At 32.8% G+C, this 17,013-nt stretch overlaps 1 protein-coding gene across 1 annotated transcript; it reads right to left on the bottom strand.

Annotated features, from left to right (window-relative positions):
• Window positions 1-5,138: 5,138 nt before the first annotated feature.
• LOC133182247 (crooked neck-like protein 1) lies at window positions 5,139-16,790 on the bottom strand. Its single transcript, XM_061317011.1, has 16 exons — window positions 16,689-16,790; window positions 15,591-15,680; window positions 14,144-14,206; window positions 12,821-12,912; window positions 12,575-12,658; window positions 12,345-12,463; window positions 11,296-11,418; window positions 10,915-11,093; window positions 10,563-10,724; window positions 9,353-9,481; window positions 8,309-8,521; window positions 7,939-8,085; window positions 7,641-7,835; window positions 7,193-7,354; window positions 6,019-6,111; window positions 5,139-5,480 (listed from the first exon to the last, which is right to left on the bottom strand). The coding sequence occupies exons 1-16, from the start codon at window positions 16,737-16,739 to the stop codon at window positions 5,337-5,339; spliced, it is 2,046 nt and encodes a 681-aa protein (XP_061172995.1). The 5' UTR covers window positions 16,740-16,790; the 3' UTR covers window positions 5,139-5,336.
• Between the last annotated feature and the right edge of the window lie 223 nt (window positions 16,791-17,013).

Below are 17,013 nucleotides of genomic sequence, written 5' to 3'. Positions count from 1 at the left end.
TGTTTAAACCATTTTGCGCAACGTGGCAGAAAGCATTAATGATCTCAGTAGAAACAATGGTGTCTGATAATGTTAGTAATCCTGCCAACAAAAATTGTAAAAAAGCTTTGTACATCATGTAAAATTATTTGGCTCCTGATAATCAGGCACAGTAAAGCCTTAATCCTTTCCAAGTCGTGGAAAAATCATACTTTTTGTCCATCTGTTTGATTTCTAGTTAATTCGTTTCTGACACCAAGAATTCACGATTACATTGTACATTATTAAATATAGCCAAGTTAACTGAGGTGGAAAGAAAAGAAAACAGGGGATGACAGGCTGTAATTGTTTTCTAATTTCTATTACTTACAGGTCACCTGATGAAATGTGTTAACTGAAATTAGTAAAAAAGAATCCGAAAGGCAAACTTCCCATTTGTATATTAAACAACAGGGCCATGTGTAAAAACACTCACCTTAGCCACTATAGGGATGGGGGCCATGCTTAAACAACTTTATTCTACCATGTGAGTTAAGGCACCAGAGGGCTTGTAGTTCCTTGGGATTAGATTTAACCTGGTCACTCATCCAGAAAAAACTAGGACAGATCAAGCATCCAAACTTTTAGCACGTCTGGTACTGTACATCCCTAGATGCATCATCCATGCAAGTTTTAATAGTCCAGGAGGTGCTTATGGTTACATGTAATGTACTTGGGAATAGTCTTGCTCCAAATCTTAAACCTGGTCACTCATCCAGAAAATCTGGGTAAGATCCAGCATCCAAAGTAAGTTTAGTATTGTACATCCCTAGATGCATCACCCATGCAAGTTTGGTCCAGGTAGGAATTTAACTTACTTTGGAATGGGCTTGCTCCTAAAACTAACCAAGACGCTGGTACTGAAGCCAGGAATATAGTATAAGTTGAAGTTAAAAAGTTGACAGACTACAAAAACACAACAGATGCTGGGCAGTTGGTGATCAAAATACTCAATTCCATGGCCCAGGTTAGCTAAAAAGAGAAAAGAAACACCAGGACTTGAAAGAATGTACAGTTAAACTTCGTATCTGGAACTCTAAGAGCTTTGAAATATCCAAGGATTCGCATTATCAAGGTCAAAAAACCTAAAGAAAATATGGTAGGGACCCCCATACTTGCTTTGACATATTCATGGTATTTGAGATATCAATGTTTGAGAGATCTAAGTTCAATAGAATATAATGCACATTCCAAAGATGTCTATGTGAAAAAAAAAGTTTTCACAGGAAATCAAAATCCTACAGACACATTTTCTGAAATTACTTTCATTTCACTATGTAATTGAATAGATATTTCATATTATGTATTTTGTTTCTCAAAAGCATTGTACCATCTGCCCACTAGTTAGATTTGCTGCATTATTAAATTTTCCTTTGCAGATGTTTGAAGTTTGTAACATTGCATTGGTTATGGAGACTTAGTCGTGTGTTTATTACACAAAGGGAAGCCCCAATGTAACATCATAAGAAGTTTGTAAATGATGGGACGTATAAATGAGCTCATTTAACTCTCTCTCCAACTCCATAACAGCCTAGAACTTGGATCCCCTTCCACTGAGGCATAACCAACAGATAGCAAACAAGCTTATTAACTCCTTTGACACTTTTATGTGGAACATTTTTATCCCTGAACAATGCTAGCTTTTTGAACGCTAAGTGTAAGATCAAATTGAATGTTATTCCTCCTTTATGAAGCTTGATCACAAATGCGTCACGAAATGGAGGGCAATTTCGATCATTATCCTAATTTGATCCTTTTTAATACCTTTTTATTCTTGACTGTCAAAAGAGAAATTTTTTGCAGATAAAGATTTCAATTCTGACATATATGAAAATGGAAACCAGGGAAAAAAAAGGCACAGATAACTTGAGATAAATAAATGTCAATAAGTCATTGACACGTGTGGGACGCCATTATTGAATAATCATAGTGAAACAATCACTCATGGATTAAAATAGATGTCGTTTAAGACTGGCGACCTAATATAGCTTAATTATCCACACAGACTTAATCAGGCATTGCCAGGTATTTCTTCCGTTTCAATTATATCCAAACACACCTTCATCAATACATCTTGACATTTGATATGGTAAGAGACATTTTCCTGTAATTTGTTTACAACTTGTTCAAGCAGTAACATTGAGACATACACTTTTATTCATAAAAATAGACTTTTAGAGGGAAAAAATACAATTCTTTTTTTTGTTTCAAACACTCCCGGTCTACTGTCAGCAATGTAAATCTCCTCTCCAAGTGAGATATAATGAGCTTTCAAACTGCATGTGGTCTTATAACAGGAAACTGTAGCATCAAATGCTTTTGTAAAATTGCTGGGACAGTATTTTACTGTGAAAAGTTCAAACCATGGTTTTACCTGGAATTAACAGCGATTCAACAAAGACTTTTTCTACCAAATCACATGTTCAAAGAAGTTATGACCACTGGAGAGTGTGAACTATATAATTTTCTGATTGTATCATCTAGATTTCAAAGAAAAGTTCATTACACATTTCCAAATCTTCTAGAGGCAATGTTCAGAGAGTATGAAATGATACTCTAATGATAATTCATATCCAGACAGAAAAACCTACATAGTCTTTTACTCTGGTACTAGGCAATGAATATCAAACTGATATACATCCAAGTTGCTTTGATAAGTATCAATATACCAAAAAAATGTATTATATTTTGTGTGATATATCAATATTTTGACATGTGTATCATGATACCTATCACTCTTCATTCATGTTCTATGTATACATATAAAAAAAAAAATTGTCAAAAGTACATTAATGTAATCAGTGTAATATTGTTTGGAATTCTACAAATACAACCTCAATCTACTAATACAACTTTTATGAAATAATAATTTCAGTGGATTCAATTATACAAAATTTTTAGTTCTCAAAATACATACTACATTTTGTAAAGTGCTTAATTGATGCAAATTCTAATATAAACTGCCCCACCCCACCACATCCCACCTAAAACAGTATTCCGCATTGCTGTACTGGTAACCAACTTTGAACATTATAGCGATATACTGTTATATCGCTATAGCTCTTATCAAAACCAAAAATGATGTATTTGTCGAATTTGTATTTTAATTTGACAAATGCTATTAATTGCAATTAAGAGACCAGATTCCTCCGCCAAATTTACAAGAGATATAGATAGCACCTGCTTGATCTGAGATACTCTACCAGAAATCTCCTTATGTTAAACTCATTAATTAATCTCTAATTTGACAGACTGCAAAATGTTTCTTATCAAAATATTCCGTGAAACACCTTTGTTTATTATTATGCTTCCAGTCAGTTTGTCTCTATATAATCGATACCAAACTATTTTCGCATAGTGTTCTAAGGATTTATATAGCATAAGTATACTATGCCAAAATAGTGCATGGTTGTCATTTTAAGAGAAAATGTATTAGCACCCACACTGGGGATTGAACTCACGATCTCGAGAACATCAGTTTAACACATTACTGATTACGAGACAAACATTCACACATTGTAGGATGTACTTTCAAGCATATATATGTAGTTTTCATACATTTGACACAAAAGAAGAAATAAATGAGTAACACTATTATATAAATAATTATACCCATGTGACAAGAGGAGTTTTATCGACACAAAAGAAATTATTTATGTTTGTTATATATTACTGTATAGTACGTCACAAAAAATAGTTACTTTCTTGAGTTAACATTTTCAAACAAAATTACTGCAATACTCTTACATCTGTTGGGATTGTATAACTTAAAGATGTAGTATTTCTTTTACATTTCAACACAATTAAAGGTCAACATGACCTCTAAGTAGGATGCGACAACCTTCTACCTAACAAGCATTTATTGACTAAGTTTGATGATTCTAGATTTTTTTGGCCATATCTTAATTTAACGTCACAGCGACCTACTTTTAATGTGCAACACACCTTCTACCCAAGATATATCAGCCAAAGTTTGATTATTCTAGGCCTCATAGTATTTAAGTTATGAGCTGGACACGAAAAAGACATAACATACAGACATACAGACAGCTACACAGACAGACATGAATGCCATACCATGATATGTCCTGACTTAAAGGACTTATCGCATGATCTTTCAAAAATCGTAATTTTATGAAAAATATTATCTATAACCTTATTTATCAAAATGCTGAATACAATAATCGTTGTTGAAAGCATATTTTAAGAGATATTAAGAGTTGAAATTCAAATACGGCAACATGCATATTTCAGTCGGATTTCGGCGAAATACTGCTCTGACATCATAGGCAACAATTCGGTGATAGAGAGATGAGAATATGCACACTATTAACGGAGTTATCAATGACAAATGCAGCTAAATTACGAAAAAAGCTGAAAAAATTAATTCCTTATATGATTTTCAATTATAATAGAAACATTAATTAGTTCTAAGGTATATGGCTTTTAAGATATTTTCATTTTTTATTCAAAACATTTAGAACCTGTAGCTCTAATTACGGCAATGTTTCGTGATCGGGAAATTATTTTTCAAGATCGCCATCCTTTAAAAAAACATATGAAGACTTGCATAAATTAATATTAGTTATATAATGTTTAATTTGTGAATCAAATAAGTTAATACATGTGATAAGATGACAAATCAAATTGCATTGTTATGGTGAGTTTCTTCGTCTTCACTGCGTCTCCCTCGCTATCGTCGCTGCTATTTTTACAATGTTAACAGATTTTTCAGATTTTTTCTTGCATACAATTCTAACATATAAGGTTGAATATTCAATTTTATATCGACAAAATAAGTGATTTGGTCGTTCACAACGCAGAAAATTCAGGTTGTATCGCGTATATTTTAGTAAGATTAATGAAGAGCTGATCAGCCATTGTCGCCTTTGACGTCACAGGGTCACGTGATCGCTATCTAATTAACTTAGATTTTTAATTCAGGGGTTTTCATTTGAGTCAATAATTGGTTAATTACCGCGATTTATCCACAGTAAAAACACAGAATTTATAAATTGTGGTCATAAGGAACATAATACGCTTTTAATTTCAAATAATTTAGAAACATGTGATAAGTCCTTTAAAATCCTCAATATATGAGTCATAAAAAAACATTAAAATAAATATCATGAACTTATTTATTATTTATAAACTGGCATTCATATACCAATCATTTCCTCAGCTCTCTCTCCTTCTGACCTTTGCCTTGGCCAGCACATTCCATATAGCCATTTCTTTACAGAAAGACATCACAGAGAAATGTATTTTCCACATAATGCATAAAAACATCAGGAACACAGGAAGTCACAAAAAGAAGTTCATCCCACTTCCTCTTCCTCTTCTGTAGTGGTTTCCTGTATCTGCTTCCATTTCTTGGCCATGGCCAATAGTTTGAGGTTTGGTTGAGCTGCCTCTTCATCTGGGAAAATGTAGTCATAGTATTCTTCCCATCCAGCATCCGACTGAAAAAGAAAAACTCATTTTTGGCAATTCTTTGTAAGTTTCTATTACAATTTAAGGTAATCATAAATCAAGATGATTTTTATAAAGATATTGCTTCCATAAGAGACACAGCATCTAAACATCATTGACAGATTTTAAATTACCTAGCAATACAATAGTTACCTACCAACATCAGAGTGGGGAAAAAAGTTACCATTTATTCCACATGACATGTACAAAATTATAACTAATAGACCTTACAGTGTTTTTACTTCTCTCAGCAAAATGTGGAAAAATTATTTTAAAAATCCTATATTCTGCAAATACATGTCAAACTGTGTACCAAGGTATTCTTGCAAAAAATTACATATTGGGTATGTCATGAGTGCTATGTAGGACAAAATTTTATTTTTATTTGCAATGTCATACTCAGTGGATTATATCTCATCTGGGACAAGTAGATTAGTACTTTATTCTCACTCTTATGAATTATTCATTTCAATTAAAACATCATCACATAACATTAGTGCTAAATGTACACACTGTAGACATCCTTACCCCATCCTCTGTCTGGATCTTCCTCCTCTTCTTCACTTTCTGTGGCATCAATTTATCCACCTTACTCTGAGATTCGTCATCACCTTGGTCTCTCTAAAAAGGGAGATAACTCTGTATTATCTATTTTTCTCAGGCAAATACACATGCATGTACATGTATAAACATTAATTGGAGTCAAGTGGGTGCTGAACTTTTGTGTAGGAAAAAAAACAAACAAACAAGAGGCCTATGGGCCTTAATGCTCACATGTGTCACTATGCAAATTTATTCCAAGACACATTATCTGTTTTGTTTTCTTACATGTATCTCAGTACTTTAAAGCAATAATGCATCTTAACTTGGTCCAAAGGGCAATGACCTAACAAATTTGGACCCCCTTTGTGGAATAATCCCTGTCCTGAGGGGCCACTAAAGAAGATACTTGTATTTGAGTTTGACAATCTGTAGACATCCCAGACTTAAAAAGACTTTTAAAATTTTCCCTTATGCATTTCTGTTTTAAACACTTAAGACCCCAGAGGCCATGATTTATCAAACTTGAATCTAAATTACATAAAAATGTTAAGATACAAGTTTGACAATTTGAAGTCTTATAAACTAACTTTGAAAATCTTTTTTTTTAAAGAAATTTAATGTTTTGCACACACTCAAATCTTCTCTATAAAAGAAGCTTTTACTGAACTTCGTACAAGTTTGGTCATTTATGACTTTGGGGTTCCATAACTGATGCCACCCTTTTGTACCATTTCTTTATTATCTCCCCTTGGAAATATGGTGTATCATTCATTTAAAAAACTTGAATCCCTATCACTCATGGAAGCAATATAGTAGTAAGTTTGGCTTATTTTGTACCAATTTTGGTTGAAATCAGCCCAAATATTTTGGAGATGTCAAAACTGAGAAAAATATTTGCACAGCAGAAGAAAAAAATGCATCGAAACATGATGGACAAAACCATATAGCAATGTCACCTGAGTGACTCATATAACAAAATATAAAATTTTCAAATTATGATCATAAGCACTATACAAACAAAAATGATATATCCAAAGCAAATTTATAGTACATTTTACTCTTCTGAACTTTGGTATCAACACCCACTGCTGATTCAAATTTCTTATGTAAATTGTGTCACATATATCACTGACTTGATTCTTCTGTTAGGAATCCCTACCTCCATTTCCTGCCAGGACTCCAGTAACATTAACCTCTCTTCCTTCTCATTGTTATTCTTCATAGACTTGTTGCCCTCACTGTAAACTTTCCTGGAATTCTTCACATTACTACCTTCCTCACTCTGGATAGACAGCTCAAAGTTTGCAAAGCTTATCCAAACCTGTTCAGTAAAAATCATATCCTATTAATGGTTTGCATTCCAGCAAGAACACTAAAATGAATTGAAATAAGATGAATAGTCAAATTTTTCAATATCTATTAAAATTCAGGGTGAGATTATAGTTTATTTTCGCTGCAGTTTTAATTTTGCTAATTTCAGAAATAAAATGTGAATTTCAATACAGGTGACTAACTAAAACTAAATCTTCAAAATGGAGGGAAATAGACTATTTAGAGAATGTGAAATGCATTGAATACTCTCCATTGTAACAATGCTGAATAATTACCTTGACATGCTGGGTGCGTTCCAATAGCCTTCTATACAGTGCTCTAGTTTTGTCGTATTCCTCTTGTTCAATCTGGAAGTCGATGTAAGCCTTCCACAGGACCTCTGGCATGTCCAGTTTGGGTTGGTTGATCGCCAGTTCATAAATAGACTCAGCCCTCTCTGTGTCCCCTAGAATGGTTTCCAGTTCTGCATACTGTCACAAAAAGATGGTAACAAATTATTTAATGTTTTGTGATATCAAACACATAATGTCATAAAGCACACACTGTTCATCCATTCTTAGAGGCTGATTTTACCTTCATCCAGGTTGTACAATTTTCTGGTGCAAATTCTAAAAATTTTTCATACAGGATTCTGCATCTCTCAAATTCTCTCAACTGTAACTCCAGCTCAATGTAACCTCTGTATAATTTGTTCTTTGGACATTTACCAACAGCAGTGCCCTGAAATAACAGGTATTTGTTTTACGGGTGCATGTAGAAATAAAAGAAAAAATATGTTTTTGTTTCATTGACAGATTTAAATTTGTAAAAAAAAAAAAAAAAAAAAAAAAAAAAAAAAAAAAAAAAATCATATTGTATTTCAGTCTCCTCTAAATACAAACAAAATTGAAAGAATGCCATCACATGAAATTTGAAAATCAATTCAAGGGGAGTAACTTAATACCAATATCCTCCTTGCTCCTTGTAAATTTTTCTGTCGGATTTCAAAGTGAGCAAACAGGAGCCAAAGTTTGGCAAATGTGAAGTGTTTATGAGGAATGACATCCAGACAAGCTTTATACACGTCTCTTGTCCTCTCTATGTCCTCAGCCTCTAGCTCCTCATACAGGGCGTAGTTAATCCACAGGTAAATGTACCGTCGCCAGTGTCGCTTCTCCTGCAACAGCAAACACATATGATATTATTACTTATTTAGACACTTAGAGGGGTAATACAGAAATATATGAGGTCCTTGAAAAAATGCATGGGTGAGGCATAAGCCGAGCCCAATATGCATTTTCTCAAGGACCCCTTATATTTCCGTATTACCCTCTAGGTGTCTACATAACGAATTTATCCTGTTGAAGATTTTTTTAATAAATTTCATTTTCTCTGAGTTAAGCAAACTGTTCCATAAGAATTGTTTATACTGTGACTTTGTTTGAAGCTTATGTGATCATAGGATCCTTGCATATTCAAATGAAATCAACATATTGAATACGATCTGAACAGTATGACATGTAGAGAGGGTATATTGATTTGGTATGGGTCAGAAGGTCAAGTGGAGGGGGCATATTAACAATACAATGTGGGTAGGCAGCATAATATGGTTTTGTACAGTATTCTCAAACAATGAAAGTTCAAGATTTTTATCAGAGGCAGGATAAATGAATTTACAAATAACAGCGGAGACTAATTTGTAAAATATCTTGAAAATTACAATTATTACAAATAAGCTGTGCTAAATAACTTTTCAACTAATTCTAAAATAATGCTGTAAATAGTTAAAACTGTTGAAAAATTTTAGCTGTGGTCCCTTTCTGTAAAACTTCATACTCCTTCAATACATAAATTGTGCAAGAAACATTGATACATGAAGTTGAAGCTGTGGTATTTTATTAAGGATCCTTAGAGAACTTTGAGAAAGATGCAAGAGGGAGTTAAAAATGAAAATTTTTCACTGAATATGAAATAAGAAATATATAAAATTTTCCCAGTAGTTAGCTACCTTAGATGGTGGTATATTTGCTATAGCTCTTTCGTATGTGTCCCTCACTTGTTCAGTGTTAGCATCAGATTCCAGCAATCTTATGTAATCAAACCAGGCATCATAATTCAAAGGATTTGCTTTTACTTCCTATAAATGAAAGATTATCAATAAATCTATACATTTGGTGTGTAAAGAAGTTAACAAATATCTGATACAGGTAACTCTTGATGGCTCGAACTACGATCTCTCGAAGTTCTTGATCGCTCGAAGTGAGTCTCCGGTCCTGAATTTTTCCCCTATATAACTTAGCAAATTTACTCTTGATTTCTCGAACTCTTGATCTCTAAAAACCCTTGATCCCTCGAAGTCAAAATGCAGTCCCGCTATGCATATTCTATTAGAATTTACCCTCCATACCTCGAAGTGGCTATGTGTATACAAGGTTGTATAATAAGCACCTTTACCTGGACATTTAATTAAATGGCCCCAGGCAGAAGACGCGGGTCTCGAGGAACGGGATGTTTATTTAGGTGACACTTATGCTGCAAGTTGATAATTGATTTATAATTAATCATATTTTGCCTATATGCTATTAAAATAATTATCATCAACTGTCTTATGATAATTTAGAGACACTGTGTTAGTGAAAAGTAGTAATTGATTTAAAGACGAAACACTAATTTAATTTTTATTTCGAGTCAGTGTCAAAGTTAAATGAAATATGAAAAGGCAGAAACAGCCTCAATGTCAATATGACGACTATTATTGGAAAAATACTTACAGAACTGCGCTCAATGACTATGTCTGGAATAGTCAATGCTATGTACGACGCTGTAAAATGTCGTTTTCATGTAACGAATGCGTAGTATGATGTCCGTATTACAAAGAATAAATAAATATACATGGAATGACGATATACATATCTTGCTTTACTCGGTTTAATGAAATATTCATCTAAATTACGAAAAATATTGTTGTTTTACTAAAAAAAAAACACGTGTAAAAGGTCAGCACTGCATGAAAATCATTACATCCAGTAAGACTAATTTTAAAACCTGTCAACAAACCCGGAAAATTCCGGACTCTTGAAAACTGGAACTCTTGATCTCTCGAAGTTTTTCCTCGGTCCCGCAGACTTCGAGGTATCGAGAGTTACCTGTACTTTCTTTCTATATAAATTTCGTTTCATACAAATTTCATAGGTGAACACATTTTTTGATTATCATACCTCTTCATACTGGAACCTCCGTTTGCTGACAATAACATCTTCAATTGCAGCCCGACTTCCGAATTTCTTCTCATGAACTGTGTATGCTTTGTATATTTCCTGACACTGGTCTTTAGGTAGGGTGTCCAGAGCATATTTGTAGATTACTCTGGCTCTTTCATGCTGAAAATGAGAGAACCTATGGTTAAACATCATAATCTATGTATAAATTTTACAAGTCTATATATGGCTAGGGGACCCCATATCTCTTAACATCATTAAATAATGATTTTCTATTATTTAAATTTCAGTCAATAATATACTAAAAACTGGTAACCTTGAAAGAGAAAGTTGTATAAATGTTCAAATTAACCTCTCTTTGCCCCTCTTCAAATCTGGCAAAAGCTGTGATAAGTTTTTCATCCATGTTGTCCTCCCCAAAAAATTCAATAGCTCTCTCATAAATTCTCCTAGCACTGTTGATGTAGCCATGTTTTTCCTCAAAGCGTGCATACTTAATCCAGTTCTTCACCTCAGGATGTATCAGAACAAGTATGCAGTGTTAAGGAAAAAAAATACCACTTCTCATAATGTTACAAATACGTACAGGAAATCAAAACTTTGATGTCTTTTTTAAAATAATTTTGTTCATCAAGGAGGGATTGAATGACCATAAACATAAATGTAATCCATATATTTTTACAGTTTTTGCTAATAAAATTAAGATGAGTTTTTTATTCAGATGAAAGGATATATCTCTCATAAATCATTCGAGCTCGGTCTAGTTCTTTGTAACGCAGCTCAAAGTTGATGTAGGAATGCCAAGCTTGTTCCTCAGGCTCCCACTCCATCCATCGTTCAAACACCTGACGGGCTCCTAAATACCAACATCAAATCAATCTGTTTTAATCTTTAATATCATTCTTTACATTTTATGTACTTTAAAGACCAAATTATTATTCACATACCATCAGTTTATCTTTTTATACAGCATTTATAAACTATAATTAGTAACATCTAACTAGAGTTATATACTTGCTCATAGAATAATCATATGTAAATTGAAACCAATATTTTTGAGAATTAGGTAAGTTGTCTTGATTTTACGATTTTATAGTATACTGTGAAATCACTAAGGGCCAACTTCATTTGTTACAGATCGGCGTATGCCGAATCGCGCAGGTCATATGACCGGCGTAAAACGGCTAAGTGGCAAATGAAGTAAACCGGCGAAAACAAAAAATAATTATACTAAATAATAATCAATTAATTATAATCTATCACTTTTTACATTATGTCTTAGCGAAAAAAAGTTTGAAAAATTCAATATAATAAAAAAATCAAAATTTTAATTTCAAAAATAACAACAGATTTTAAATATATGAATGGAAATTTGTTCAAGAAATGCAAACAATTAAAGAACATGGCGAATTGGTAAAAAGTATCTGCATTTTAACAGTTGTTTAATCTTCCAGCCATATTTCTAAGACCGGCGAATCCATCGCCGGTCATTTCAAACCGGTGAGATCGGCGTACGCCAGCAAACCTTCCCCGGTCAAATGAAATAACAAGTCGGGTTACCAAAGGTCAAGCGGCGCATTCGGCGTACGCCGGTTTGACAAATGCAGTCCCACCTAATTTTCCTGGGGATTTAATTTCATTGTTTTCCTGCTAGAAAGAGACCCAAAAATTCATGTCCTCCCCTACAGTATCATGTTCCTTCAACCATAAAATCAAATTCCTCAAACAAGGAAAACTTTAACCCATGAAAATAAGTGAGTTTTTTTTTTTTTAATTATAAACCTGCAATATTTCCCAACATCTCCTCCATGTAAGTGTACTTGTACCAGAACTGATTGGCTCTGGGTAGTATTGTTATAGCTCTGTCCCAGATATTCCTGGCATGGTTTAATTGTCTGGCTCTGAAAAAATAAATTCACACAACACTGAAAATGAAGTAAACTTAAATACTAAAATCTGGATTGGATATATCAAGCAACAAAAAATAGGGTTGGGGAGAACCATACACATACCTCATCTCCATTTCTGCATACTTCAACCACACTGTGATGTTTCGATGGTCCACGTCTAGACCTCTCTCATATACTGAACGGGCTCTAAAATAGATATCATGTAACACTAACTGGTGTATCAGATCACAAATCATTGAGATAAAGGTAAAATATTATTGAAGTCTGAGAATATACTTTGACCCCAAATTGTAAAATATACACATGTACTAGTAAAACTTTAAATTTTCTACAGTATAATATGAATACCTTTGAATTTCTTTCTGAGACTCCTCCCACTGGGCATATTTTATCCAGTTGGTCATAACGCTTCTGTTTTTACGTATATTGTCCTCAAATGTCTGGAGTATGAAAATTTATATCATTTAATTTCTATAAAATAATTGATTCTGATTGGATAAAAAATTCTTTTGATAACTGCATCAATAAAATTTGGAGTTCGCTTGCACTTTGCAACCGGAACTACTTTGGCTGTCTTTACATGTATATTTCCCGCTTCAAGAAGTTCACGAAGGAACAATTAAATACTTTTTCTCTAACAGATATTTTCCTGAATTTCGAAACTTGTCCGTTACGTTCCTGACTTATTTTCTACTTTCGTTTCTTTTTGAATTATCCCCCTTTGCTAAACAAATCAGATCGTCTGCATGACAACAATACAGTAATGGGAAAGAAGGAAAGAAATCAGCATACCTATGTTAAATGTTTGCTTTTTAGATAACTGGTATGAACAATAGAACTGTGAAGAAATGTTTTTATGCTACCAAAGCGGGGAAATGTCGTTAATCTGTTAATTCTTGGGAATCGAATGATCGAGAAAAACGACATTGCATGAATGAGGACGGAATTCTTTCAATGTTAAACAGTAGGCAACAGACTCTTTCAGATTTTACAGCATGGACAGGTTGTGATACATATTTATATGTTCGGTTTTAAATTCAGATGAAGAGATGCGCAAATGAAATCCAAAATTTTTGTGACCTATAGAAAGAGTTGTTAGGATATCTGAGTAACATCCCTTTAAATTTACGAACCTAGATAGCTTTCCGGGGAAAATATACCAATTGGGATATAGCAAAAAATTAATAACACAACAGGTAAGTTTTTTTGTGTTAAAGAACTGTTAATTACTGTTAGAAAAGGTTGGTAGTGACACGACAGTATTTTAGAACATTGTTTCTTCATAAGGCCTGTAGCCATTTTGAATTTCAGCAACATTGTTGTGATATATTCCTACGCATTGTTTTTGATGCGTAAATTTAAAAGTAAACTGAAGGAAAGTTTCATTTTATTATTTCAAAATCATAATTAAATGATAAGAAATGAAAGTAATATTTTTTTCTTTGACCGACGTATCAAAGAAAAAATTTGGACGGAAAAGGTTTTCATCAATGCGCTACGCGCATTGATGACGTTTTCCGTCCAAATTTTTTCTTTGATACGTCGGTCAAAGAAAAAAATATTACATTCATTTCTTAATTCAAAGTAATATTTATGCCTTGAATTATCTCCATTTTCTACACAAATGAAAATTTGAGTCTAAAAATCAATGAAAACGAAAAATTAAATTACCTTTCTTTTTCTTCTCTGATACTCTCTAAGTTCATCTGGGTCTGATATCTTCTGTTTTGGAGGCTAAATAAAGAAGAAAAAAACTTATATATTTTGAAAAGCAAATGCTTTCTTGTACACTAACCTGCAACCAAAATTACATATTACTGAGATAATGGCAATTCTATAGGGCCCTACTTTTAGCAAATGCAAAGGGGAGAAAAATGGGCTAGTCAAGGATTTTATGACAGAAATCTGTTTTGACCCCGAACTTTAATCTAGAAACTTGGATCAAGGTTACTGTATACCCTTTATTACCTGAAACTGTAGGTGAAGTATGAGCCAGATTGGGCCAAGATTGATGTAGAGAAAATATACTCCAGACAAGTAATATGGGAAAGAACAGGTAGGTTTATGCGGGTACTACTAAACAGAGTACGCTAGAGTACGATAGAGTACTTTAGAGTACGCTAGAAAAAATGTGTAGTTTAATGCAATTAAATTGTTTATTTATGTAAATATAACTCGATTAAACATTACTATAAACTAATATTGCAATATTTATTTCAAAATATTTGTTTTTAGCGCTATTTTGACAAGAAAATAACATTCATGATTCAATGCATTAAACTGTTAAAGATTATTAACACTCTGATCTCGATTAATATTTTGTTTCAGACTTACTAACTTCAACTAAATTTTATCAAAAATTAAATTTATTGCCCTATATAAATATTTTTTACATTAACAATGAAACATTTCAACATGTTCAAGTTAAATTAGATCGGCATCAAACGATAAACCGTCATCTGAAATCAGAATTTGAAATAACTCCTAAAATAAGGAAAACATACAAATCTAATTTAAAATATATATTCATTATGTTTAACTAAAGTAGAAAAACATACAAAAAGTAGTTAAAAATTGCATTAAATTATTAAATTTTACTAGCGTACTCTAAAGTACTCTATCGTACTAGCGTACTCTGTTTAGTAGGACCGGGTTTATACTAATAACTACAAGGTGACCACAGACTGGCACAGAGTGAGACCCTAAGCTTACATATTTGAAAATTTGTAGCCTTGGTGTTTCTGAGAAAAAAGATTTTTAATACTTTTAGTAGATATGCATATTACGGTGTTACTTCTTTGGACTCCCTTTGTGGTGCTATCTTAGTCCCAGAGTACAGAGTTGAACAAACTATAGAAAGAAGCTTCCATGCTTTATCATATTTTGGTTAATGAAACAATATAAAAAAAATAATAATACCACTTCATTTTTACTCTTTCTTGACTATTTCCTCTTTAGAGAAACATATTAAAAAGCAAGTTTAATTGAAATTGGCCCAATGATTTGGAAAGATAAGGCTAAAAATGTAGAAATTACAAAAACAACATACAAAGATGGACAAACATAGGTGACAATAGATCATATAATTGACTATGACCTAAAAATAATTCATACTCACTGGAGGAACCAATTCCAATTCCCTCTCCTTTGCCTCTCGCAAGAGCTGCTCAGCTGTTATCTGAACTGGTGCAGGCATTTTATTCTTGACCTAAAAAAATGATTTTTTTTTTTTTGCATGAGCAGTTTTTAATTTTGTATATATAAAAATAATGGGAAAACAACAAGTGGATACATGGAGAATATTTCATCATTATACTATGAATCAACTACTGGTATTATTCAGGACAACTTTTACTTGTGATTCATCAGTTTGAAAATCAAATATGACTGTTAATTTTCATGACAAAAGAAACATTCTACATAAACATGATAAACACAAAATTATATATTTGGTTGGCAACAAGAAATACTTGCAAGTAAATCAAGATCGCAGAAACTGCCAATATTTTTAACAAATAAATAAAAGTTGGTTTACAGTATATTTTTTTTTCATAAAAAATACTCCATTCTGCTTAGTCTAGCTATCAGAGCTATTGTGATGAGCATGAAAAATATTTATTTAACAATTATAATACACATTGTTTCATTTTGCGTATGTATATTTCCCTTTCATTATGCATATTTTATACTTCTCCAGTGTATATTTTTTTCCATTTGATTGATCTGACTTGAAACATCAACTTTGAAAGTAAATATCTCCTTTTTTGCAAATAGAATCTAAAATCTGACAAATACAAACTCTTCCGAAGACTTTTATGTGGCATGTCGAGGGGCTTTAAGTGGTGCTTGATTTGAGCTCTATAGACTATATGTAAAGACTATATTAGTCTACAATTATGCCTTTATCGGCAGTCCCAGATAACAATCAAGACAGATTTTCCTGCATTAATTTTGGAAATCATCTGGAAATTAAGTTACAGATGTTAAGTTACTTTTTTGAATTCAAAGAAATATGTTCAGTATTAAACGTGAAAATATTTTGGAGTATTATGGATCAATCGAGTGTACAATTCTGTCAGCTTTTGTCAATCAGTAGATACAAAACGATTTGAGATGAGGAAATTCGAACACATCTTCACAAATAGTGAACAGTACTGTATGAATTTTACTATTAGGAGTCAACGGAAAAAGAACGCAGCACAGAAAGTTTGAATACCTTTGCCACTTTGGGCATTTTTGGCCTCTTTCCTTCTTCGTCAACATCCATCGTACAGTGCAGCTTTCCTTTAATTGATATTCACTTAGCTTTCTTCGTACGCACTTCGAATTTTTACCGGAAGTTATTTTTCATCCGGAAGTAAATGCAGGACTATCCCGCATTGCATGGATTTTTTGGTCATATTCTCACTATGTTGATATGTTCTGCAGAACAGAGAATAAATGATGGTTTTATGCAACACGGAACTATTGTTTACCTTTTAAATCAAATAATTTATTCGATGGGCTGAAAAATACTGTTGCTTAGCAACAGTTTCAATATG

This window comes from Saccostrea echinata, unplaced genomic scaffold (assembly GCF_033153115.1).
Source record: "Saccostrea echinata isolate AGI-Se365-2 ecotype Australia unplaced genomic scaffold, CSIRO_AGI_Sech_v1 ptg000009l, whole genome shotgun sequence".
NCBI lineage: Eukaryota > Metazoa > Mollusca > Bivalvia > Ostreida > Ostreidae > Saccostrea > Saccostrea echinata.
Note: the sequence above shows the minus strand (reverse complement) of the source record. Positions and strands in the feature narration are given on the sequence as shown.